We start from the raw sequence: 26,813 nt of genomic DNA, 5'->3' as shown, positions 1-26,813 counted from the left end.
ATGATCTGGAGACTTGGTCAAGAATCCCCCAGAATCCTCCAGAACCCACATTCTCTGTCATCAGTTTATTAAATATAAACAATTTTTTACTCTCAAACATTTATAAATATCTGTTAATGCCATCTGTAGGTATACATGTCAATATAGCATTAGTTGAAGATCTAGAAAAATAAAAAGAATTTAAATACAAAATGCTATATAGCAATGTCCAATGTAATTTGTTTATACTGTACACACAAGTGTTATTCTCTTAGGTCTCACAGTGTTATTCTCTTAGGTCTCTCAGTGTTATTCTCTTAGGTCTCTCAGTGCGTGTGATTTACTTTTAAAAAGTGTTTGTCTGAAATGGCACCCTATTCCCTACATAAAAAGGCTCTACTTTTCATCAGAGTCCTATTTCATTTAACCAGGTAAGTCAGTTAAGAACAAATTCTTATTTTTTTTACAATGACGGCCTCCCTCAGACGACGCTGGGCCAATTGTGCGCCGCCCTATGGGGGGGGCTGTAGTCAAAAGTAGTGCACTATATAGGGAATAGGGTGCCATTTGGGACATAACCGTGTTGGTTAATCCAGTCATAAATTGTTATTCAGATCAGTGGTTTGCTTCACTATGTTTCCATGTTACTGGGTCTGCACCCTATTCCCTATCTAGTGCCCTATGGGTCCTGGTGAAAAATTGTGCACTAGATAGGGTGCCATTTGGGACAGAAACCCTGGGAGATATGCCACCGTTTGCTCCTACAGCAGGGGGTTTTCCCTCAGGGACCTCCTGCAGCAGGGGGTTATAACCTCTCCTCAGGGACCTCCTGCAGCAGGGGGTTATAACCTCTCCTCAGGGACCTCCTGCAGCAGGGGGTTATAACCTCTCCTCAGGGACCTCCTGCAGCAGGGGGGTTATAACCTCTCCTCAGGGACCTCCTGCAGCAGGGGGGTTATAACCTCTCCTCAGGGACCTCCTGCAGCAGGGGGGTTATAACCTCTCCTCAGGGACCTCCTGCAGCAGGGGGGTTATAACCTCTCCTCAGGGACCTCCTGCAGCAGGGGGGTTATAACCTCTCCTCAGGGACCTCCTGCAGCAGGGGGGTTATAACCTCTCCTCAGGGACCTCCTGCAGCAGGGGGGTTATAACCTCTCCTCAGGGACCTCCTGCAGCAGTGGGTTATAACCTCTCCTCAGGGACCTCCTGCAGCAGTGGGTTATAACCTCTCCTCAGGGACCTCCTGCAGCAGGGGGTTTTCCCTCAGGGACCTCCTGCAGCAGGGGGTTATAACCTCTCCTCAGGGACCTCCTGCAGCAGGGGGGTTATAACCTCTCCTCAGGGACCTCCTGCAGCAGGGGGGTTATAACCTCTCCTCAGGGACCTCCTGCAGCAGGGGGTTTTCCCTCAGGGACCTCCTGCAGCAGGGGGTTTTCCCTCAGTCAGGGACCTCCTGCCGTTCCATGTGTTTGATATATTACAGAGCTGGCACACTCCAGCCCCCGAAGAGAGGTTTGAAAAGCACAACTTGATTAAGTGGAAGACCCATTTCATGCAACATGACAAGTATTTCTCTCTGAAACCTTATAAAAACCATCTTCATTTCTCCGGGCAAGTCCCAACACGACAGATATTCAAGTCAGACATTTTAGGTTTAAGCCCCTCTCACTGGAAGAGAAGCTGGGTGTGTCTGAAATGGCATCCTGTTCTCTGATTAGTGTACCACTTTTGACCAGAGTCCTGTTGGCTACATAGGGAACCGTTTCTGTTCCAGCCATCACACACACACCACTTCTGAAAAGCTGGGCAATGTGCTGAAAACACGACCAGCGCTGGTTCTGTTAGCGCTGCGTAGCGTCAACACTTTAGTCCCAACGGGCTCCGTTGTACCCCTGGGGGTGCACAAAGTCTTTCCTCATTGTCCTGCGACCTCTCTTCGCTTCCTTCTCAACGTTTTCAGAGGGCCATGAGGAGGAGAGCATTGGAGAAGGAAGTTCCTTAGGAAGTTAGATTTACTGAAATGCTCTCATCCTCCCTTCTCTCTGATGTGTTGAGATGGAGGCTTGGGCGAGACGAGATGGAGGCTGGGCGAGACGAGATGGAGGCTGGGCGAGACGAGATGGAGGCTGGGCGAGACGAGATGGAGGCTGGGCGAGAGTAGCCTAGGAATCATGGGATCCAAGGAAAGACTTGATGTATCCTTGGTCTCTCAGAGCCTCGCACCATGAGATGTCACTTCCTGGTATGAGCTTCGGAAGACCCCGGGGTCATATGTGCCACCATAGTCTGCTTCCCAAATGGCACCCTGTTCCCTACATAGTGCACTACCTTTGACCAAGGCCCCTAGGGAATAAGGTGCCATTTGGGACACAACCATAATCAATGCCTTTAAAAACAGCCTTCTTCACCCCAGCCCACCGTTTCCTAAATTCAGGTTATATAATATGGCAAATCATTTTAGTTTTTAAAAGGATGTTTCCCAGTTCAGTTCATTCACTCTTTGCTCTATCAGTTCCACAGCAGCGTTCAGTCTGGGGATAGTAGGAGGGGTTAGGGTACAGGGGTTAGGGTACAGGGGAGAGAGGGAGGGGTTAGGGTACAGGGGAGGGGTTAGGGTACGGGGGAGGGGTTAGGGTACGGGGGAGGGAGTGTGTTGGTAACACCAAGCAGGAGGCCAGACAGCAGAGGGAGTGTGTTGGTAACACCAAGCGGGAGGCCAGACAGCAGAGGGAGTGTGTTGGTAACACCAAGCGGGAGGCCAGACAGCAGAGGGAGGGGTTAGGGTACAGGAGAGGGAGGGGTTAGGGTACGGGGGAGGGAGTGGTTATACAGGATGGAACACCAGAGTACAATCCTCTCCTTCTCTGTCCCAACCCAGGAAGACACTCTGATTGGCTAGTTCCTGGTTATTGGGCAGAGTGCTCCTCAGGTAGTGATTGACTATGTTGGAGTCCAGTCTGCTCTGGTGAGGAATGCTCTCGTAGGGTTTAGGGTCCAGGTCTAGGATGGACACGGAGTAGGTGAAGTGAGGCTTCGAAGGCTGGATCTCCAGGCTCTGGTCCAACCTGTAGGCAGTATATAGACTGGTTAGCCTGGGAACAGGTCTGTAGCGCTAAAGAGGCACACGGTGGGTTAAGAAGAGGACAACTAGGTAGAATTCAACTAGGTCCTCACCCGTCCTCCTCTCCACAGGTTGCTATGGTGATCATGATAGAGCAGTCCTTGGCCGTCATGGCAACTCTGTACTGGTGGACCTGATGAGAAGCAGCCATATTAGACAAATAAGCTTTAAAAGATAGATAGATAAGATAGAAAATCCACTTTATTAGACAGACTACATCCATTTCAAAATGGGGAACAACAAGCCCTAAACAATAGAATGTATATTTATGAGACCTTGTGTAAATAATGCAGGTTTTACAGAGTTGCATGGTAAGAAAGAAGAGTATTCTCACCTTTCTGACCGCGTACTCGATAGAGCCATCGTCTTCGGTTGGACAGTTCTGGATCTTCTCCAGGAAGCTCTGGCTGTACGGCCCGTCTATCTGAAGGCTACTTCTACAGGAAAACAGTCAGTCTTAAGAAGAAAAAAAAACTAATCTTTTGGTATTTGTTTCATTAGTCCCAAAAATGTTTAAGATATATATATAACTTTGGAAGTACAGCCGGCATTTGTATCCAAACTGAATAGAAACCAAAACGGGGGGGGGGGGCAAACCATTCAGATGCTACAGACGTTTGTGAGAACACCGATTTTTTGGGGGGATGTCTCATGGTCTGACATGGATACCCCTTCAAATTAGTGGATTCGGCTATTTCAGCTGACAGGTGTATGCAATCTCCATAGACAAACATTGGCAGTAGAATGGCCCGTACTGAAGAGCTCAGTAACTTTCAACGTGGCACCGTCATAGGATGTCACCTTTCCAACAAGTCAGTTCGTCAAATTTCTGTCAACTGTAAGTGCTGTTATATTGAAGTCGAAACGTCTAGGAGCAACAACGGCTCAGCCGCGAAGTGGCAGGCCACACAAGCTCACAGAACGGGACCACCTAGTGCTGAAGTGCATAAAAATCGTCTGTCCTCAGTTGCAACACTCACTACCGAGTTCCAAACTGCCTCTGGAAGCAACGTCAGCACAAGAACTGTTCGTCGGGAGCTTCACGAAATGGGTTTCCATGGTCGAGCAGCTGCACACAAGCCTTAGATCACCATGCGCAATACCAAGCGTCGGCTGGAGTGGTGCAACGCTCGACGCTATTGGACTTTGGAGCAGTGGAAATTAGTTCTCTGGAGTGATGAAGCACCCTTTACCATCTGGCAGTCCAACTAATCTGGGTTTGGCGTATGCCAGGAGGACGCTACCTGCCCGAATGCATAGTGCCAACTGTAAAGTTTGGTAGAGGAGGAATCATGGTCTGGAGCTATTTTTCATGGTTTGGGATAGGCTCCTTAGTTCCAGTGAAGGGAAATCTTAACTTTACAGCATACAATTACATTCTAGTGGTCTACCTGGGTTATTACCCGCCATCTAGTGGTCTACCCGGGTTATTACCCGCCATCTAGTGGTCTACCTGGGCTATTACCCACCATCTAGTGGTCTACCTGGGTTATTACCCGCCATCTAGTGGTCTACCCGGGCTATTACGCGCCATCTAGTGGTCTACCTGGGTTATTACGCGCCATCTAGTGGTCTACCTGGGCTATTACCCACCATCTAGTGGTCTACCTGGGTCATTACGCGCCATCTAGTGGTCTACCTGGGTCATTACGCGCCATCTAGTGGTCTACCTGGGTCATTACGCGCCATCTAGTGGTCTACCTGGGTCATTACGCGCCATCTAGTGGTCTACCTGGGTCATTACGCGCCATCTAGTGGTCTACCTGGGTTATTACGCGCCATCTAGTGGTCTACCCGGGTTATTACGCGCCATCTAGTGGTCTACCCGGGTCATTACGCGCCATCTAGTGGTCTACCCGGGTTATTACGCGCCATCTAGTGGTCTACCTGGGTTATTACCCACCATCTAGTGGTCTACCTGGGTCATTACCCGCCATCTAGTGGTCTACCTGGGCTATTACCCACCATCTAGTGGTCTACCTGGGTTATTACCCGCCATCTAGTGGTCTACCCGGGCTATTACGCGCCATCTAGTGGTCTACCTGGGTTATTACGCGCCATCTAGTGGTCTACCTGGGTTATTACCCACCATCTAGTGGTCTACCTGGGTCATTACGCGCCATCTAGTGGTCTACCTGGGTTATTACCCGCCATCTAGTGGTCTACCTGGGTTATTACGCGCCATCTAGTGGTCTACCCGGGTTATTACCCGCCATCTAGTGGTCTACCCGGGCTATTACGCGCCATCTAGTGGTCTACCCGGGTTATTACGCGCCATCTAGTGGTCTACCTGGGTTATTACCCGCCATCTAGTGGTCTACCTGGGTTATTACCCGCCATCTAGTGGTCTACCTGGGTCATTACGCGCCATCTAGTGGTCTACCTGGGTTATTACGCGCCATCTAGTGGTCTACCTGGGTTATTACCCACCATCTAGTGGTCTACCTGGGTCATTACGCGCCATCTAGTGGTCTACCTGGGTTATTACGCGCCATCTAGTGGTCTACCCGGGTTATTACGCGCCATCTAGTGGTCTACCCGGGTCATTACGCGCCATCTAGTGGTCTCCCTGGGTCATTACGCGCCATCTAGTGGTCTACCTGGGTCATTACCCGCCATCTAGTGGTCTACCTGGGTTATTACACGCCATCTAGTGGTCTACCTGGGCTATTACCCACCATCTAGTGGTCTACCCGGGTTATTACGCGCCATCTAGTGGTCTACCTGGGCTATTACCCACCATCTAGTGGTCTACCCGGGTCATTACGCGCCATCTAGTGGTCTACCCGGGTCATTACGCGCCATCTAGTGGTCTACCTGGGCTATTACCCACCATCTAGTGGTCTACCTGGGTCATTACGCGCCATCTAGTGGTCTACCTGGGCTATTACCCACCATCTAGTGGTCTACCTGGGTCATTACGCGCCATCTAGTGGTCTACCTGGGCTATTACCCGCCATCTAGTGGTCTACCTGGGTTATTACGCGCCATCTAGTGGTCTACCCGGGTTATTACGCGCCATCTAGTGGTCTACCCGGGTTATTACGCGCCATCTAGTGGTCTACCTGGGTTATTACCCGCCATCTAGTGGTCTACCCGGGTTATTACGCGCCATCTAGTGGTCTACCTGGGCTATTACCCGCCATCTAGTGGTCTACCTGGGTTATTACGCGCCATCTAGTGGTCTACCCGGGTTATTACGCGCCATCTAGTGGTCTACCCGGGTTATTACGCGCCATCTAGTGGTCTACCTGGGTCATTACGCGCCATCTAGTGGTCTACCTGGGTTATTACCCGCCATCTAGTGGTCTACCTGGGTTATTACGCGCCATCTAGTGGTCTACCTGGGTTATTACCCGCCATCTAGTGGTCTACCCGGGCTATTACGCGCCATCTAGTGGTCTACCCGGGCTATTACGCGCCATCTAGTGGTCTACCCGGGCTATTACGCGCCATCTAGTGGTCTACCTGGGCTATTACCCACCATCTAGTGGTCTACCTGGGTTATTACGCGCCATCTAGTGGTCTACCCGGGCTATTACGCGCCATCTAGTGGTCTACCTGGGTCATTACGCGCCATCTAGTGGTCTACCTGGGTTATTACGCGCCATCTAGTGGTCTACCTGGGTTATTACCCACCATCTAGTGGTCTACCTGGGTTATTACACGCCATCTAGTGGTCTACCTGGGCTATTACCCACCATCTAGTGGTCTACCCGGGTTATTACGCGCCATCTAGTGGTCTACCTGGGCTATTACCCACCATCTAGTGGTCTACCCGGGTCATTACGCGCCATCTAGTGGTCTACCCGGGTCATTACGCGCCATCTAGTGGTCTACCTGGGCTATTACCCACCATCTAGTGGTCTACCTGGGTCATTACGCGCCATCTAGTGGTCTACCTGGGCTATTACCCACCATCTAGTGGTCTACCTGGGTCATTACGCGCCATCTAGTGGTCTACCTGGGCTATTACCCGCCATCTAGTGGTCTACCTGGGTTATTACGCGCCATCTAGTGGTCTACCCGGGTTATTACGCGCCATCTAGTGGTCTACCCGGGTTATTACGCGCCATCTAGTGGTCTACCTGGGTTATTACCCGCCATCTAGTGGTCTACCCGGGTTATTACGCGCCATCTAGTGGTCTACCTGGGCTATTACCCGCCATCTAGTGGTCTACCTGGGTTATTACGCGCCATCTAGTGGTCTACCCGGGTTATTACGCGCCATCTAGTGGTCTACCCGGGTTATTACGCGCCATCTAGTGGTCTACCTGGGTCATTACGCGCCATCTAGTGGTCTACCTGGGTTATTACCCGCCATCTAGTGGTCTACCTGGGTTATTACGCGCCATCTAGTGGTCTACCTGGGTTATTACCCGCCATCTAGTGGTCTACCCGGGCTATTACGCGCCATCTAGTGGTCTACCCGGGCTATTACGCGCCATCTAGTGGTCTACCTGGGCTATTACCCACCATCTAGTGGTCTACCTGGGTTATTACGCGCCATCTAGTGGTCTACCCGGGCTATTACGCGCCATCTAGTGGTCTACCCGGGCTATTACGCGCCATCTAGTGGTCTACCTGGGCTATTACCCACCATCTAGTGGTCTACCTGGGTTATTACGCGCCATCTAGTGGTCTACCCGGGCTATTACGCGCCATCTAGTGGTCTACCCGGGCTATTACGCGCCATCTAGTGGTCTACCCGGGCTATTACGCGCCATCTAGTGGTCTACCCGGGTTATTACGCGCCATCTAGTGGTCTACCTGGGTTATTACCCGCCATCTAGTGGTCTACCTGGGTTATTACCCGCCATCTAGTGGTCTACCTGGGTTATTACCCGCCATCTAGTGGTCTACCTGGGTTATTACCCGCCATCTAGTGGTCTACCCGGGCTATTACCCGCCATCTAGTGGTCTACCTGGGTCATTACGCGCCATCTAGTGGTCTACCTGGGTTATTACGCGCCATCTAGTGGTCTACCTGGGTTATTACGCGCCATCTAGTGGTCTACCTGGGTTATTACGCGCCATCTAGTGGTCTACCCGGGTTATTACGCGCCATCTAGTGGTCTACCCAGGCTATTACGCGCCATCTAGTGGTCTACCCGGGCTATTACGCGCCATCTAGTGGTCTACCTGGGCTATTACCCACCATCTAGTGGTCTACCTGGGTTATTACCCACCATCTAGTGGTCTACCTGGGTTATTACGCGCCATCTAGTGGTCTACCCGGGTTATTACGCGCCATCTAGTGGTCTACCTGGGTCATTACGCCCCATCTAGTGGTCTACCCGGGTTATTACCCGCCATCTAGTGGTCTACCTGGGCTATTACGCGCCATCTAGTGGTCTACCTGGGCTATTACGTGCCATCTAGTGGTCTACCTGGGTTATTACGCGCCATCTAGTGGTCTACCCGGGTTATTACGCGCCATCTAGTGGTCTACCTGGGTCATTACGCCCCATCTAGTGGTCTACCCGGGTTATTACGCGCCATCTAGTGGTCTACCTGGGCTATTACGCGCCATCTAGTGGTCTACCCGGGTTATTACGCGCCATCTAGTGGTCTACCTGGGTTATTACGCGCCATCTAGTGGTCTACCTGGGTTATTACGCGCCATCTAGTGGTCTACCTGGGCTATTACGCGCCATCTAGTGGTCTACCTGGGTTATTACGCGCCATCTAGTGGTCTACCTGGGCTATTACGCGCCATCTAGTGGTCTACCTGGGTTATTACACGCCATCTAGTGGTCTACCCGGGTTATTACCCGCCATCTAGTGGTCTCCCTGGGCTATTACACGCCAAATGTGTTGACATTCATTATTCAGAACTGAAACCACTGAATAAACAGTATTGTGGTTCTCACCTCTCTTTAGGAAAGTCATGTAGATGCTGCTCCACTCGTTTAAACAGGGGGTTTAACCCCTCAATGTCTAAACTATCCAGCATCTGAGTCCCCAGGATTTTGTCCAGGACACAATCTTTGGGTAGGCAGTGGTTAGCTGAAGGAAAAAAATTAAGAATTTACATTTTATATATTTGTAAGGTTTGTTGGTTTGTTGGTTTTAGTTATGAAAGCATCAAACTACACTGAACAAAAAATATAAAATGTAACATGTAGAGTGTTGGTCCCATGAAATGAAATAAAAATATCCCAGAAATGTTCCATTCGAACAAAAAGCTTCTTTCTCTCAAATTAGTTTACATCCCTGTTAATGAGCAGTTCTCATTTACCAAGATAATCCATCTACCTGACAGGTGTGACATATAAAGAAGCTAATTAAACAGCATGATCATTACACAGGTGCACCTTGTGCTGGGGGGACAATAAAAGGCCACTCTGTAAAATGTGCAGTTTTGTCACACAACACAATGCCACAGATGTCTCAAGATTAGAGGGAGCAGTGCAATTGGCATGCTGACTACAGGAATGTCCAACAGAGCTGTTGCCAGAGATTTGAATGTTAATTTCTCTATAATAATTCTCCTCCAACGTGGTTTTAGAGAATTTGGCAGTACGTCCAGCCGGCCTCACAACCACAGACCGCGTGTATGGCGTCGTGTGGGCGAGAGGTTTGCTGATGTCAACATCGTAAACAGAGTTCCCCATGGTGGCGGTCTGGTTTATGGTACAGGCAGACATAAAGCTACAGGCAGACATAAAGCTACGGGCAGACATAAAGCTACGGGCAGACATAAAGCTACGGGCAGACATAAAGCTACGGGCAGACATAAAGCTACGGGCAGACATAAAGCTACGGGCAGACATAAAGCTACGGGCAGACATAAAGCTACGGGCAGACATAAAGCTACGGGCAGACATAAAGCTACGGGCAGAGATAAAGCTACGGGCAGAGATAAAGCTACGGGCAGAGATAAAGCTACGGGCAGAGATAAAGCTACGGGCAGAGATAAAGCTACGGGCAGAGATAAAGCTACGGGCAGAGATAAAGCTACAGGCAGAGATAAAGCTACAGGCAGAGATAAAGCTACAGGCAAAGATAAAGCTACAGGCAAAGATAAAGCTACAGGCAAAGATAAAGCTACAGGCAAAGATAAAGCTACAGGCAAAGATAAAGCTACGGGCAGACATAAAGCTACGGGCAGACATAAAGCTACGGGCAGACATAAAGCTACGGGCAGACATAAAGCTACGGGCAGAGATAAAGCTACGGGCAGAGATAAAGCTACGGGCAGAGATAAAGCTACGGGCAGAGATAAAGCTACAGGCAGAGATAAAGCTACAGGCAGAGATAAAGCTACAGGCAGAGATAAAGCTACAGGCAGAGATAAAGCTACAGGCAGAGATAAAGCTACAGGCAGAGATAAAGCTACAGGCAGAGATAAAGCTACAGGCAGAGATAAAGCTACAGGCAGAGATAAAGCTACAGGCAGAGATAAAGCTACAGGCAGAGATAAAGCTACAGGCAGAGATAAAGCTACAGGCAGAGATAAAGCTACGGACACTTAAGGTATCTATGACCAACAGATGCATATCTGTATTCCCAGTCATGTTAAAATCCATAGATTAGGGTCTAATTTAATTATTTAAATTGAATTTTCCTCATATGAACTGTAACTCAGTAAAATCTTGGAAGTTGTTGCATATTGCGTTTATATTTCGGTTCAGTATATTTTGGTAAACACATTCAGTATAATTAAGCAATAAGGCACGAAGGGGTGTGGTATATGGCCAATATACCACGGCTAAGGGCTGTTCTTAGGCACGACGCATCGTGCCTTATTGCTATTATAAACTGGTTACCAGCGTAATTAGAGCAATCAAAATAAATGTTTTGTCATACCCGTAGTACACGGTCTGATATACCACGGCTGTCAGCCAATCAGCATTCAGGGCTCGAACCACCCTTGTTTATAATGCTTTATAACTTGTTATAAGCATGCATGAGCCTTTTTAAAATTCTCCCTGTCTCTCACTGTTGCGTAGCAGGTCCCGGTGCGGGAGGCTGGCCTCACACCTCACTCTGCCCTCAGACAGGCGAGTCTTCCTGGGGTCCCAGGAGCTCAACAGGGCGCTCACGATCACCTGGATCAACTCATTCAGAACCACCTGGGGGTTTAAAAACAGAGTTACAGAACATTAAGACTGTCACAAATGGCATGTTATTCTCTATGTAGTGCACTACTTTTGTCCAGGGCCCATAGGGAATAGGGTACCATTTGACCAGGGCCCATAGGGAATAGGGTACCATTTGACCAGGGCCCATAGGGAATAGGGTACCATTTGACCAGGGCCCATAGGGAATAGGGTACCATTTGACCAGGGCCCATAGGGAATAGGGGACCATTTGACCAGGGCCCATAGGGAATAGGGTACCATTTGACCAGAGCCCATAGGGAATAGGGTACCATTTGACCAGGGCCCATAGGGAATAGGGTACCATTTGACCAGGGTCCATAGGGAATAGGGTACCATTTGACCAGGGTCCATAGGGAATAGGGGACCATTTGACCAGGGTCACATAGGGAATAGGGGACCATTTGACCAGGGCCCATAGGGAATAGGGGACCATTTGACCAGGGCTCATAGGGAATAGGGTGCCATTTGACCAGGGCTCATAGGGTTGAGAAGTCAGAATCCTCACCAATCAATTAAAATGTATTTATAAACACCTTTTTATATCAGCAGTTGTCATTGTGTTACAGTAACCCGGCCCCAACCAGAGAGCTTTACAGTAACCCGGCCAGAGAGCTTTACAGTAACCCGGCCAGAGAGCTTTACAGTAACCCGGCCAGAGAGCTTTACAGTAACCCGGCCAGAGAGCTTTACAGTAACCCGACCAGAGAGCTTTACAGTAACCCGGCCCCGACCAGAGAGCTTTACAGTAACCCGGCCCGACCAGAGAGCTTTACAGTAACCCGGCCCCGACCAGAGAGCTTTACAGTAACCCGGCCCCGACCAGAGAGCTTTACAGTAACCCGGCCCCGACCAGAGAGCTTTACAGTAACCCGGCCCCGACCAGAGAGCTTTACAGTAACCCGGCCCCGACCAGAGAGCTTTACAGTAACCCGGCCCCGACCAGAGAGCTTTACAGTAACCCGGCCCCGACCAGAGAGCTTTACAGTAACCCGGCCCCGACCAGAGAGCTTTACAGTAACCCGGCCCCAGAGAGCTTTACAGTAACCCGGCCTCGGCCCAGAGAGCTTTACAGTAACCCGGCCTCGGCCCCAGAGAGCTTTACTGTAACCCGGCCTCGGCCCCAGAGAGCTTTACTGTAACCCGGCCTCGGGCCCCAGAGAGCTTTACAGTAACCCGGCCTCGGCCCCAGAGACCAAGCAGAAGCACAGTGACCAGTAAAAACTCCCCTATAAGGAAGCAGGCAATGAGGAGAGGCTCGTCCCCCTTGGCTGTACTGGGCCATTAAAACAGAAGGAGAAACTGGATGAGTTACAAAATGTAGAGCTGAATGACCCCATTTTAATTGTTTGGTTGATAGGCAGTTGGTTGACCAAGATTCTGTAGTGGAGCAGTCACAAATAAGTTGATTTATTTTTTATTTTTTTCATGGCACACAAGGATTCAACGTCCCATTGAATGGAGCTGCAGGGATGCCCTGGTCGCAGTGGACTACTCCATTGAATGGAGCTGCAGGGATGCCCTGGTCGCAGTGGACTACTCCATTGAATGGAGCTGCAGGGATGCCCTGGTCGCAGTGGACTACTCCATTGAATGGAGCTGCAGGGATGCCCTGGTCGCAGTGGACTACTCCATTGAATGGAGCTGCAGGGATGCCCTGGTCGCAGTGGACTACTCCATTGAATGGAGCTGCAGGGATGCCCTGGTCGCAGTGGACTACTCCATTGAATGGAGCTGCAGGGATGCCCTGGTCGCAGTGGACTACTCCATTGAATGGAGCTGCAGGGATGCCCTGGTCGCAGTGGACTACTCCATTGAATAGGGCTGCAGGGATGCCCTGGTCGCAGTGGACTACTCCATTGAATAGGGCTGCAGGGATGCCCTGGTCGCAGTGGACTACTCCATTGAATAGGGCTGCAGGGATGCCCTGGTCGCAGTGGACTACTCCATTGAATAGGGCTGCAGGGATGCCCTGGTCACAGTGGACTACTCCATTGAATAGGCCTGCAGGGATGCCCTGGTCGCAGTGGACTACTCCATTAAATGGGCCTGCAGGGATGCCCCGGTCCAACAATGGGAGTGAGCTAAAAATGCACTTCCTCTGTCTCGCAATTTTGTGCGCAGTCATTGTTCCATTCTGTGAAGTGTCTACCAATTCCCCATTACATCACCAGTAGTAACCTTACATTTACAGCTAATTCCCATCATTTATCATCTACAACGTTTGGTTACGGTCATTTCTGTTAATGCATTCAATATTATTAGTCGTTTACCGTTGTCCTTGTCGGAGTGGACGCGTTGTTTGCAGAGCTCACAACCTAGGCTAGTTCTGGTTTATTCCATCTACTAGTTGTCAATTTATTAAAATTGTCAATGTTGAGTAAAGACACATCTAGAAGTCTATAGGCTACCTGGCCTGCGATGCAAATGTAGTCATTTCTGATTGGCTTAATTCACCACCACTAATGAGCTGTGGAGCTTCTCAAAAAGTAACATTTTCTTCACCTCAAAACAGCAAGTAAACAAAGTGTCTTTATAAGTCCATTGAGAATGACAGTTCCTCAAATGTATTATTTTATACAATGTTGCAAAAGTTTGCCATCACAGGTTTTGGGCTGGATGGACACAGTTGATACAATGTTTCCTAGTTTGTTGCAAACAGGCCATGTGTAGCCAATGTGATTTATAGGATATTCATTTTGAAAACGTCAAGATATTTTCTACCTGCAGGCTGCAATTTTTGTATTTGTTGGCTTTATGTAGGCTATTTTTACATATACTGAACAACAATATAAAAGCAGTATGTTAAAGAGTTGGTCCCATGTTTCATGAGCTGAAATAAAAATAAAAATATAAAAAAAATAAATAAAAAAAAATCGCAGAAATGTTCGACGCACAAAAAGCTTATTTCTCCGTCATTTTAGAGAATTTATGATATGGGAAGGCATAATCTACGGACAACAAATTTGCATTTTATCGATGGAAATTTGAATGCACAGAGATACCGTGACGAGATCCTGAGGCCCATTGTCGTGCCATTCATCCACCACCATCACCTCATGTTTCAGCATGATAATACACGGCCCCATGTCGCAAGGATCTGCACACAATTCCTGGAAGCTGAAAATGTCCCAGTTCTTCCATGGCCTGCATACTCACCAGACACGTCACCTATTGAGCATGTTTGGGATGCTCTGGATCGACATGAACGACAGCGTGTTCCAGTTCCCGCCAATATCCAGCAACTTCGCACAGCCATTTATAGAGGAGTGGGACAACATTCCACAGGCCACAATCAACAGCCTGATCAACTCTATGTGAAGGAGATGTGTCGCGCTGCATGAGGCTAAATGGTGGTCACACCAGATACTGACTGGTTTTCTGATCCACGCCCCTACCTTTTTCCTTTTGAGGTATCTGTGACCAACAGACACATATCTGTATTCCCAGTCATGTGAAATCCATACATTAGGACCTAATGAATTTATTTCAATTGACTGATTTCTTTATATGAACTGTAACTCAGTCAAATTGTTAAGTTTCTATTTTTTTGTCCGGTATAGAATTTACTTATAGATTTATATATCATTTAGATGTAGATTGAATTTAGGATAAAAACATGACAATGACTGAGATAAACTATTATAAAATTAAACTGTTCCACCAAAATGTGCAAAATGAAGATCAGAACTGTCACGCAGGTCAGTAGGAACAGTAAGATAAATTGGCACTCCAACTGGAAAAGGTTGTCGACCCCTTGGTGTAGCCTGTTGTCTGCAACTTTGAGAGCGTAACGGCAGAATCTGGGAAGGCCAGCAGCGAGAGAGAAGGGGTCGGAAACAGGTCTATTTATTTTGGTACGGCTATCTTGATCTCGGGCTCCCTCGAGTCTCGTGTGTCTTAATTACTTAACCAAACAACGTGCTTAAAGCATCAGACAAGCTCGTTACAGAAGGTTGATTTTATTAAAAAACACACAGGGTGTATTCATATATGAAAAAAAACACACGTTTAAAAAACATTTCGACCAACGAAGAAAAGACTACTCTCGGTCGACCAAGAATATTTTTTTGTTGGGGACAGGCCCTACCCAAATCGCACCCTATTCCCCATGTCAGGGGCATTCAACTCTGACCCTACGAGGGACGGAGCCTGCTGGTTTTCTGTTCTTACCTGATCATTAAATAGGACCCACCTGCTGTCCCCAGGTCTAAATCAGGCCCTGATTAGAGAGGGGAATCACCCACCTGGTGTCCCCAGGTCTAAATCAGTCCCTGATTAGAGGGGAATCACCCACCTGGTGTCCCAGGTCTAAATCAGTCCCTGATTAGAGGGGGAATCACCCACCTGGTGTCCCCAGGTCTAAATCAGTCCCTGATTAGAGGGGGAATCACCCACCTGGTGTCCCCAGGTCTAAATCAGTCCCTGATTAGAGGGGGAATCACCCACCTGGTGTCCCAGGTCTAAATCAGTCCCTGATTAGAGGGGAATCACCCACCTGGTGTCCCAGGTCTAAATCAGTCCCTGATTAGAGGGGAATCACCCACCTGGTGTCCCCAGGTCTAAATCAGTCCCTGATTAGAGGGGGAATCACCCACCTGGTGTCCCCAGGTCTAAATCAGTCCCTGATTAGAGGGGAATCCCCCACCTGGTGTCCCAGGTCTAAATCAGTCCCTGATTAGAGGGGAATCACCCACCTGGTGTCCCCAGGTCTAAATCAGTCCCTGATTAGAGGGGAATCACCCACCTGGTGTCCCCAGGTCTAAATCAGTCCCTGATTAGAGGGGAATCCCCCACCTGGTGTCCCCAGGTCTAAATCGGTCCCTGATTAGAGGGGAATCACCCACCTGCTGTCCCCAGGTCTAAATCAGTCCCTGATTAGAGGGGAATCACCCACCTGGTGTCCCCAGGTCTAAATCGGTCCCTGATTAGAGGGGAATCACCCACCTGGTGTCCCAGGTCTAAATCAGTCCCTGATTAGAGGGGAATCCCCCACCTGGTGTCCCCAGGTCTAAATCAGTCCCTGATTAGAGGGGAATCCCCCACCTGGTGTCCCCAGGTCTAAATCAGTCCCTGATTAGAGGGGAATCACCCACCTGGTGTCCCCAGGTCTAAATCAGTCCCTGATTAGAGGGGGAATCTCCCACCTGGTGTCCCCAGGTCTAAATCAGTCCCTGATTAGAGGGGAATCCCCCACCTGGTGTCCCCAGGTCTAAATCGGTCCCTGATTAGAGGGGAATCTCCCACCTGGTGTCCCCAGGTCTAAATCAGTCCCTGATTAGAGAGGGGAATCACCCACCTGGTGTCCCCAGGTCTAAATCAGTCCCTAATTAGAGGGGAACAATGAAAACGCAGTGGAACTGGCTGAGGTCCAGAGTTGAGTTTGAGAACCCTCAGGGCTTTGGTCAATAGTAGTACACTACACAGGGTATAATTTAGGACGCAGGATATAACGTAGATACCAACCTTACTGGACTGGTGTCCGTTCATAAGGCTGCCACTAGGGAGGAAGTATGGCCGTAGATGCTGAGCCAATTCATCTACGTCCTGTAACACGTCTGCATCATCCTTACAGCTGTAGATACACTCTCCACCCTGGATAGAGACAGACAGGTTTAATAACCCTGACAGCTATAGATCCAGTCTGGATAGAGACAGACAGGATCATTAACCCTGACAGCTAGAGATCCAGTCTGGATAGAGACAGACAGGTTTAATAACCCTGTCAGCTAGAGATCCAGTCTGGATAGAGACAGACAGGTTTAATAACCCTGACAGCTATAGATCCAGTCTGGATAGAGACAGACAGGTTTAATAACCCTGACAGCTAGAGATCCAGTCTGAATAGAGAACAGACAGGTTTAATAATCCTGTCAGCTAGAGATCCAGTCTGGATAGAGAACAGACAGGTTTAATAATCCTGTCAGCTAGAGATCCAGTCTGGATAGAGACAGACAGGTTTAATAACCCTGACAGCTAGAGATCCAGTCTGGATAGAGAACAGACAGGTTTAATAACCCTGACAGCTAGAGATCCAGTCTGGATAGAGAACAGACAGGTTTAATAACCCTGACAATAGATCCAGTCTAAATAGAGACAGACAGGTTTAATGATCCAGTCTGAATAGAGACAGACAGGGTTAATAATCCTGTCTATAGACCCAGTCTGAAGAGACAGACAGGTGAGAGTGAAATAAGACATTGTGTAATACAGCGAGAGGACTTCTGTTGCAGTGTGGGGTTGTACCGCAGAAGATACATACCTTGAAGATTTTAAAGTTGTTTTGAGGTTCCTCTATCAAGTGCTTGATGGCTAGAGACATTCTCTGTTTGTTCCTAAGCAGAGAGAGAGAGAGAGAGAGAAAGATTCAGGCTGAGTATACATGGCTCTTTATTCACACACGCTGTGGAATCGCATATAAAAACCAGAGCACCAGGTTCTGAACATGGTCAGATCAACGTTTGGAGATATACCGTGTTTGCCACAAGACATGGACAATCACAGGAGCGAGATGTGTGACCTGTTGCCACAAGAAAAGGTTAACCAGTGAAGAACAAACACATTTTTACATTTTAGTCATTTTAGCAGACGTTCTTATCCAGAGCGACTTACAGTAGTGAATGCAGACATTTCATACATTTTTTATTTTTTTTTCCTCTCCGTACTGGTCCCCCGTGGGAATCGAACCCACAACCCTGGCGTTGCAAACACCATGCTCTACCAACTGAGCCACACGGGACACCATTGTAAATACAACCCATATTTATTTATTTACCCTTTTGTACGTTTAACTATTTGCACATTATTACAACACTGTATATAGACATATGATGTGAAAGGTCTTTATTATTTTTAAAACTTTTGTGAGTGTAATGTTTACTGTTCATTTTTTATTTATTTATTGTTTTTCTATTTCACTTGCTTTGGAAATGTAAACATATATGTTTCCCATGTCAATAAAGCCCTTTAAATGGATAACTGGGCAGGTGACATGTACTGTTACTTACCCTGAGAACAGGTCCAAAGGACAGTAGCGGCTCAGCCGTTTCCACTTTCCGTGGGCCAACTATTGAGTTAGAGAGAAGAGCACCAAAATCAGTCAGTCTGTCTCCACCACGTGCAGTTATCCAGTCTCACCACCAGGGGGCAGATAGTGATCATAAACACTCAACTTTCACAAGAACAAATGCCTGGCTCCTAGTAAAATGTCCTAAACCCCTGTCTATTCTCTGGTGCCTGGATCCTAGTAAAATGTCCTAAACCCCTGTCTATTCTCTGGTGCCTGGCTCCTAGTAAAATGTCCTAAACCCCTGTCTATTCTCTGGTGCCTGGATCCTAGTAAAATGTCCTAAACCCCTGTCTATTCTCTGGTGCCTGGCTCCTAGTAAAATGTCCTAAACCCCTGTCTATTCTCTGGTGCCTGGATCCTAGTAAAATGTCCTAAACCCCTGTCTATTCTCTGGTGCCTGGATCCTAGTAAAATGTCCTAAACCCCTGTCTATTCTCTGGTGCCTGGATCCTAGTAAATGTCCTAAACCCCTGTCTATTCTCTGGTGCCTGGCTCCTAGTAAATGTCCTAAACCCCTGTCTATTCTCTGGTGCCTGGCTCCTAGTAAATGTCCTAAACCCCTGTCTATTCTCTGGTGCCTGGCTCCTAGTAAAATGTCCTAAACCCCTGTCTATTCTCTGGTGCCTGGCTCCTAGTAAATGTCCTAAACCCCTGTCTATTCTCTGGTGCCTGGCTCCTAGTAAATGTCCTAAACCCCTGTCTATTCTCTGGTGCCTGGCTCCTAGCTGTCTATTCTCTGGTGCCTGGCTCCTAGTAAATGTCCTAAACCCCTGTCTATTCTCTGGTGCCTGGCTCCTAGTAAAATGTCCTAAACCCCTGTCTATTCTCTGGTGCCTGGCTCCTAGTAAATGTCCTAAACCCCTGTCTATTCTCTGGTGCCTGGCTCCTAGTAAATGTCCTAAACCCCTGTCTATTCTCTGGTATAGTCAAAGGGACCAGTCAAATGAAGCGGATGTGTGCTCTTGTTCTATTTGTTTAGGTAACGGTACGCGTCATTTCTCATTGAAGTTCCATGAAGGTCATTAAACTAAATGCAGTACAACAGGTTATTCCAGTGTCCATTCCCGAAACAATAGGAACTCACCTTAAAATGTTGATGCATACAGAAGCGGCACACCTTGTGTTTAATTTCCTTCGTAACGTGTCTAGAGGACGGCAGAAATCCACATTTGGGCTGTAAAACACAAGACCAGAAGTGAGTCACTGTGGCTGAGTTGATTAACTGATTTCAACAAAACGGCATTTTTTTTATTTTTTTTTTATATAGCTAAAACACACATCCTTTCATCCCATGACTTCTGACTCATCTTTCCATTAATCCTGTATTCAGTAACCCAGGTCTTAACCTTTTCCTTACAATAGGAGTATCATCACATTTGTCTTTTCACTGTCTGTGTGTATTTAAATACTCTGTCAAGTTTATATAATCTGTTTATTTAATCATTGTTTAACCAGGAATGTAAGTTGGTTTTGAAAACCAGCTCTACTGTGTTTCTCACTGAGCAGTAACGTCCTACTCTTCTACGACTGTAGCTCCATCCTAAAATTTATTTTTAAAAAAAGGGCAGATGACTGAGGCTGTCCCAAATGGTCGGTCTCTCTCCCTCTCAAAAGTTTGGGGGGGGTCACTTAGAAATGTCCTTGTGTTTGAAAAAAAAGCCCCTTTTTATTGTCCATTAAAATAACATCAAATTGATCAGAAATACAGTGTAGACATTGTTAATGTTGTAAATGACTATTGTAGCTGGAAACGGCTGATTTTTAATGGAATATCTACATAGACTTACAGAGGCCCATTATCAGCAACCATCACTCCTGTGTTCCAATGGCACGTTGTGTTAGCTAATCCAAGTTTATCATTTTAAAAGGCTAATTGATCATTAGAAAACCCTTTTGCAATTATGTTAGCACAGCTGAAAACTGTTGTTCTGATTAAAGAAGCAATAAAACTGCCCTTCTTTAGACTAGTTGAGTATCTGAAGCATCAGCATTTGTGGGTTCGATTACAGGCTCAAAATTGCCAGAAACAAAGACCTTTATTCTGAAACTTGTTCTGAGAAATGAAGGCGAGAAAATGCCAAGAAACTGAAGATCTCGTACAACGCTGTGTAACTGGCTCTAAGCAGAATAGAAAGAGGCAGCTTCAGTAAATAGTACCCATAGTACCCATAAAACAAACATAAAACACCAGTCTCAATGTCAACAGTGAAGAGGCGACTCCGGGATGCTGGCCTTCTAGGCAGAGTTCCTCTGTCCAGTGTCTGTGTTCTTTTGCCCATCTTAATCTTTTATTTTTATTGGCCAGTCTGAGATATGGCTTCTTCTTTGCCACTCTGCCTAGAAGGCCAGCATCCCGGAGTCGCCTCTTCACTGTTGACGTTGAGACTGGTGTTTTGTGGGTACTATTTAATGAAGCTGCCAGTTGAGGACTTGTGAGGCGTCTGTTTCTCAAACTAGACACTCTAATGTACTTGTCCTCTTGCTCAGTTGTGCACCGGGGCCTCCCACTCCTCTTTCTATTCTGGTTAGAGCCAGTTTGTGCTGTTCTGTGAAGGGAGTAGTACACAGCGTTGTACGAGATCTTCAGTTTCTTGGCAATTTCTTGCATGGAATAGCCTTCATTTCTCAGAACGAATAGACTGATGAGTTTCAGAAGAAAGGTCTTTGTTTCTGGCCATTTTCAGCCTGTAATCGAACCCACAAATGCTGATGCTCCAGATACTCAACTAGTCTAAAGAAGGCCAGTTTTATTGCTTCCTTAATCAGAACAACAGTTATCAGCTGTGCTAACATAATTGCGAAAGGGTTTCTAATGATCAATTAGCCTTTTAATTAGCCTTTTTAATGATAAACTTGGATTAGCTAACACAACGTGCCATTGGAACACAGGAGTGATGGTTGCTGATAATGGGCTTCTGTACGCCTATGTAGATATTCCATATTAAAAAAAAAATAATAATAATCAGCCGTTTCCAGCTACAATAGTCATTTACAACATTAACAATGGCTACACTGTATTTATGATCAATTTGTTGTTATTTTAATGGACAAAAAAACGAGGACATTTCTAAGTGACCCAAACTTTTGAACGGTAGTGTGTGTGCTACTTTTTACCAGGGCCCATAGACTGTACCTTTATAGAGAGGACTGAGACTGTACCTTTATAGAGAGAGGTCTGAGACTGTACCTTAATCTCTATAGAGAGAGGACTGAGACTGTACCTTAATCTCTATAGAGAGATGACTGAGACTGTACCTTTATAGAGAGAGGACTGAGACTGTACCTTTATAGAGAGAGGACTGAGACTGTACCTTTATAGAGAGGACTGAGACTGTACCTTTATAGAGAGAGGTCTGAGACTGTACCTTAATCTCTATAGAGAGATGACTGAGACTGTACCTTTATAGAGAGAGGACTGAGACTGTACCTTTATAGAGAGAGGACTGAGACTGTACCTTTATAGAGAGGACTGAGACTGTACCTTTATAGAGAGAGGACTGAGACTGTACCTTTATAGAGAGAGGACTGAGACTGTACCTTTATAGAGAGAGGACTGAGACTGTACCTTTATCTCTATAGAGAGAGGACTGAGACTGTACCTTTATAGAGAGAGGACTGAGACTGTACCTTTATCTCTATACAGAGAGGAGGTCTGAGACTGTACCTTTATAGAGAGAGGACTGAGACTGTACCTTTATAGAGAGGAGGACTGAGACTGTACCTTAATCTCTATAGAGAGAGGAGGTCTGAGACTGTACCTTTATCTCTATAGAGAGAGGAGGTCTGAGACTGTACCTTTATAGAGAGGAGGTCTGAGACTGTACCTTTATAGAGAGGAGGTCTGAGACTGTACCTTTATCTCTATAGAGAGAGGAGGTCTGAGACTGTACCTTTATAGAGAGGAGGTCTGAGACTGTACCTTTATCTCTATAGAGAGAGGAGGTCTGAGACTGTACCTTTATAGAGAGGAGGACTGAGACTACCTTTATCTCTATACAGAGAGGAGGTCTGAGACTGTACCTTTATAGAGAGGAGGTCTGAGACTGTACCTTTATAGAGAGGAGGTCTGAGACTGTACCTTTATAGAGAGGAGGTCTGAGACTGTACCTTTATAGAGAGGAGGTCTGAGACTGTACCTTTATCTCTATACAGAGAGGAGGTCTGTGTTCTCTGCTGCAGCAGCAGGAGAGCTGGGTGAGGTTAGGCAGACACAAGGCACATCCACTAAACGTATCCATCACTTTATCACAGCGAGACTCTGCCATGACATGGAATACACAGACAGATGGGTTGTTATAGCACATTCACGACAACTTAAAGTCAGACATTTTGGGGTAGTTTTCCCCAGACACATTAAGCCTAGTTCTGAACTAAACAGAGAATCTCCTTTGAGCCTGATTTTTAATCCCTGACTAGGACCACCTGTGTCTGGGAACTGGTCCTTGATGCGTAGGTTTTTAACTATAGTCATAAAGAAGGCAGTCCTTTCCTCATAATGATTAAATAAATCCAAAGCACTTAAGGAGTTCCATTTAGGTTCTCACCAGACACGTCGACTGTAGATTCCATTACCTGTAGATAGCATTCTGTCACCACTAACTTCACACACACGACAAGTCCCCCTCCCCCAACGAAAAGTCCACACACACGTCCACACACGCACGTCCACGCACGCACGTCCACGCACGCACGTCCACGCACGCACGTCCACGCACGCAAGTCCACACACGCAAGTCCACACACACACACAAGTCCACACGGACACACACACAGACACGTCCCACAGCTTAGTCTGCTGATATATTCCACAACAACACAAGGAAATGTGACGTGTCATATTTCATGACAACCTGAAGATGCCAAACCCTGACAACTAAAAAAACAAAAAAAAAACAAGTACCTGGCCTTTCTTGCTGAACCTTCAATGACAGCTGTCGGACAAAGTCCAGCGGGAGCTTCACAGCCTCCTACACAAACAACAATGTATTGATTGAAATGTATCTATAGCATATACTATTATACAAATCTCTATCAGGGAACAGAACTGACCATAAGTTTATTAGTAACATGTGGCAAAGAACTGCCTTTTAACCAAACAGTTAAATCTCATAACTACATAACATATTGGAGGAAAGGCAACATCCTATCTACAACAATATGGTTAGCACAGATATATATATATATCTTACTCCGTTGTGGACGAATTTCTCCCCCAGCAGTGGCTTCATGACATTTTGACTATAGTCAACAATGTTCTGTATGTGGCGGAAAGCTTGTTCTGTTGTCTGGAAGAGAAGAAACAGATCGTCAAGAGAAATTAGATCCCTGTGACAATCCTGGAGTGTTCATTTTTCAGAGCGCTATGTAAAATGCAATGACGGATACTTGTGTTTGTGACTTCACTTGCTTGGTTTGATACAAGCGGTCAATGAAAGCCATTAACCCTAAACTGGGACCTTTGATGGCCTTACACAAGTAATGTACAGATCTGGGGTCAGATAACCCCTCTATCAAACCTAACCTTTAGTGGGGGGAAAAAGATACAAAACTGACCAAAGATCAGAATATGGTGGCAACGTCGCCTGGCTCCCACAAATATTGATTTCCAAAAACTAAATTCCTTTTAAATTATCACATGAAACCCAACCAATACAGGGAGTTGGATTTGAGTTGTTGATTAACCACAATAAAAGACACTAAACGGTTCACAGAATAAACCAAAATCTGACAGGTTATGGTTGTAAATTGTTATGAAAAGAGAAATCAACTGATAGGACAAAGGAAAAGATTTTCTAACCTTATGTGAGTTTTCGGCATCTTCTGTAGAATATTTCAGGAGACGAAGGACTCTGGCGTGCTGGATAGGAACAGTGTTGAAAAAATATCAGCATGGGAAATCATTTTAAAACAAGGTACCTAAATATAAAATAAGGTGAAGTGAGAGTCATTTGCTTTTAACCCATGTGATAACTCAGCAAGGTTAAAGTTAGCTAGCTAGCTAGCTAGCTTGCTTACTACCGTAAATACATTGCTAGTTTGATTTCCAAGGCACTAAATGTGGCTAACGTTAGCTACGACGCTAGCATGATGTTTTGTAGCTAGCAGCTGGTGTGGAGAAGAAGAAGAAAGATTCCACGATAATCAGATGACTCCTTTTCAAACAATCTAACGACAAGTGAAATAAACAATATTTTACTTTCCACTGTTCCGCTTTTACAGACCTTGGACGGCGCCAGATAACCTGACCAGTTAGCTAACATATTAGCTACCTAGCTTAGTTAGTAGCATATGCTAGCTACCAAGATTTTAAACTACTGACCTAACATTAGCTAGCTTTACCTGGACATTAGAAACCACTAGGCTTTTGTTGCCCTCTCCGTGATATTTCCAGTCGTTCTCGTCCATTTTGTCCAGTTCCATAACAGAACTGTACGTTGTAGGCAATTTAATCTCTATAGCTATTATTAAACTCCAGCAACTTTGTCAGGACAACACACAAATTCTGAAGCTTAAAACAATTTCCCCCCCCCAAAAAAAATTATGAAGCTACTGACACCAAAGAAGTATTGCATTTCTGAAGGATGTCCCGCCCACTCTTATCATATTGGCCAGATGTTTTTTAGATGTCATTTTGATTGGATACTTCAGCCAGACGTAACGGAAGGATATTTTCGGTCAGCCAATCCAAAGAGGATGGAAAACTGTTGGCCAGTCGCACGTGTTATTATAATGACAGTGTCCCCCAAGAGAATTGTGTCTGCGATCTAAGATATTTCTACATGACTAAAAATATGTGGACAACTGCTATAAGTCGAACATCTCGGTCCAAAAATCATGGGCGTTCATATGGAGTTGCCCCCCCCTTTTGCTGCTATAACAGCCCTCCACTCTAATGTGAAGGCTTTCCACTAGATGTTGGAACATTGCTGCTATAACAGCCTCCACTCTTCTGGGAAGGCTTTCCACTAGATGTTGGAACATTGCTGTTATAACAGCCTCCACTCTTCTGTGAAGGCTTTCCACTAGATGTTGGAACATTGCTGCTATAACAGCCCTCCACTCTTCTGTGAAGGCTTTCCACTAGATGTTGGAACATTGCTGCTATAACAGCCCTCCACTCTTCTGTGAAGGCTTTCCACTAGATGTTGGAACATTGCTGCGACCACAAGAGCATTAGTGAGGTCGGGCACTGATGTTATTGCGATTTGGCCCGGCTCGCAGTCGGCGTTTCCAATTAATCCCAAAGGTTTTCATTGGAGTTGAGGTCAGGGCTTGGTGCAGGCTAGTCAAGTTCTTCCACACCGATCGCGACAAAAAAAAACATTTCTGTATGGACCTCGCTTTGTGTAAGGTGGCATTGTGCTGAAATAGGAAAGGCCCTTCCCCAAACTGTTGCCACACAATTGGAAGCTGTGACGATCCTCCGTCTGCCGAATTCTTGGTGGGAGTGTCGTCAACAAAATTAGTGCCGGGAGTGTCGTCAGCAACATGGAGCCGGGAGTGTCGTCAGCAAAATGGGACACACCTGGGCTTGTTTGTTTTTGGCACCTCTCAACACCTCTCATTATCACCGTCTATGCACACAGCCACTCACTTACACACAGACACCATTGGCAATTGTATATAGTGTACTTCAGTTAATAAATATATTTTTTGTTATTACTTGATCTCTGCGTTTTTGTTACAGGCTACGAGCCGGTTCGTAACAAGTTGGGGCTCGTCCGGGATAATAACGATGGTTTCTAGACATTTTGTTGCATTATGATGGGCTGACGCTAATTGGGATGTGCTTTGGTTGGTATTCACTGCATAGTCTTATTAAGTGTTTGGTATTGTGCCGTAGAGACGGAGTTGCGTGGTTTGGTAAACTTGCCACTGCGGTGGACAGTTGTTTGTGTGCTGCCTTGGGAGAGGAACATTGGTTAGTTTCCAGGCCCCTGTCCAGACTGGAAACTCTTGCTCTACTTGCTTTTTGGGACATCGGTCCGAGGAGGTGAGTACAAATCGGCTGTGTACCTCAGTGGGAGATTTGGGTAGGGTGGTGCTATTTGTTACCCGAAGCTATAGCTGTTCTTTCCCCTGTTAAGCTTCGCGACGTGTTCCACTTTGGAACATGTTGGGAATGGTTATTTTGTTGTTTTTGTGTAGTGTCCGTGGACTGAGCGGTTGTCACGGGGGGGCCACATCCATAGTTTGGGATAATCCGCCAGCGTGCTGGAGGGTTTTTCCATGCCTATAGGGCTATACAGTGCGTTATTGTCTCCACGAAGACTAGTGTTGAGTTATTGTAGGATTTGGTGAAGCTCCTTTATGTATCTCATCTATATCCTGTAGTGCCCAGTGTGATTGGTTGTTTTCTCTTGTTGTGGTCTGGTGCGCTCAGCAGAGGGGAAGTAGACGAGTTCAATTCGCGTTCCACCAGGAACTGTTAGAATGATGTACTGAAGAACGTCTGTTGAAGATCGCTGATCACAACCATGTTGAAATTAGTGATACAATTTTTTTTTTTTTTTTAAAGTCTGTTAGGTTGATATTGAAG

General features: G+C 46.6%; 2 protein-coding genes across 5 annotated transcripts in view; one reads left to right on the top strand and one right to left on the bottom strand.

The window, feature by feature from the left end:
• cenpp (centromere protein P) overlaps positions 1-197 on the top strand; it is a 191,083-nt gene extending 190,886 nt beyond the window's left edge. Inside the window, exon 9 of the mRNA XM_014168394.3 lies at positions 1-197. This exon is cut by the window's left edge and continues 568 nt beyond it. The gene's annotated coding sequence lies outside the window, so the exon portion shown is untranslated.
• On the bottom strand, positions 51-24,873 carry ippk (inositol 1,3,4,5,6-pentakisphosphate 2-kinase). 4 transcript variants are annotated; one of them, XR_014382225.1, is made up of 15 exons: positions 24,614-24,873; positions 24,072-24,131; positions 23,464-23,559; positions 23,175-23,241; positions 22,411-22,532; positions 19,359-19,448; positions 18,213-18,271; positions 17,468-17,540; positions 16,672-16,800; positions 11,046-11,178; positions 8,974-9,109; positions 3,435-3,537; positions 3,154-3,233; positions 880-3,044; positions 51-805 (listed from the first exon to the last, which is right to left on the bottom strand). XR_014382225.1 is itself a non-coding variant. In XM_082967733.1 (14 exons), the coding sequence occupies exons 1-14, from the start codon at positions 24,692-24,694 to the stop codon at positions 2,804-2,806; spliced, it is 1,470 nt and encodes a 489-aa protein (XP_082823859.1). In that variant the 5' UTR covers positions 24,695-24,873; the 3' UTR covers positions 51-2,803. The 4 variants fall into 4 exon arrangements, 2 of the variants coding, with proteins under 2 accessions (XP_082823859.1, XP_082823860.1); XR_014382226.1 differs by having other exon boundaries at positions 51-1,250; positions 1,364-3,044; XM_082967733.1 differs by having other exon boundaries at positions 51-3,044.
• Positions 24,874-26,813: the final 1,940 nt, after the last annotated feature.

The sequence above is a fragment of the Salmo salar genome, chromosome 22, assembly GCF_965601325.2.
Source record: "Salmo salar chromosome 22, fSalSal1, whole genome shotgun sequence".
Taxonomy (NCBI): Eukaryota; Metazoa; Chordata; class Actinopteri; order Salmoniformes; family Salmonidae; genus Salmo; species Salmo salar.
Note: the sequence above shows the minus strand (reverse complement) of the source record. Positions and strands in the feature narration are given on the sequence as shown.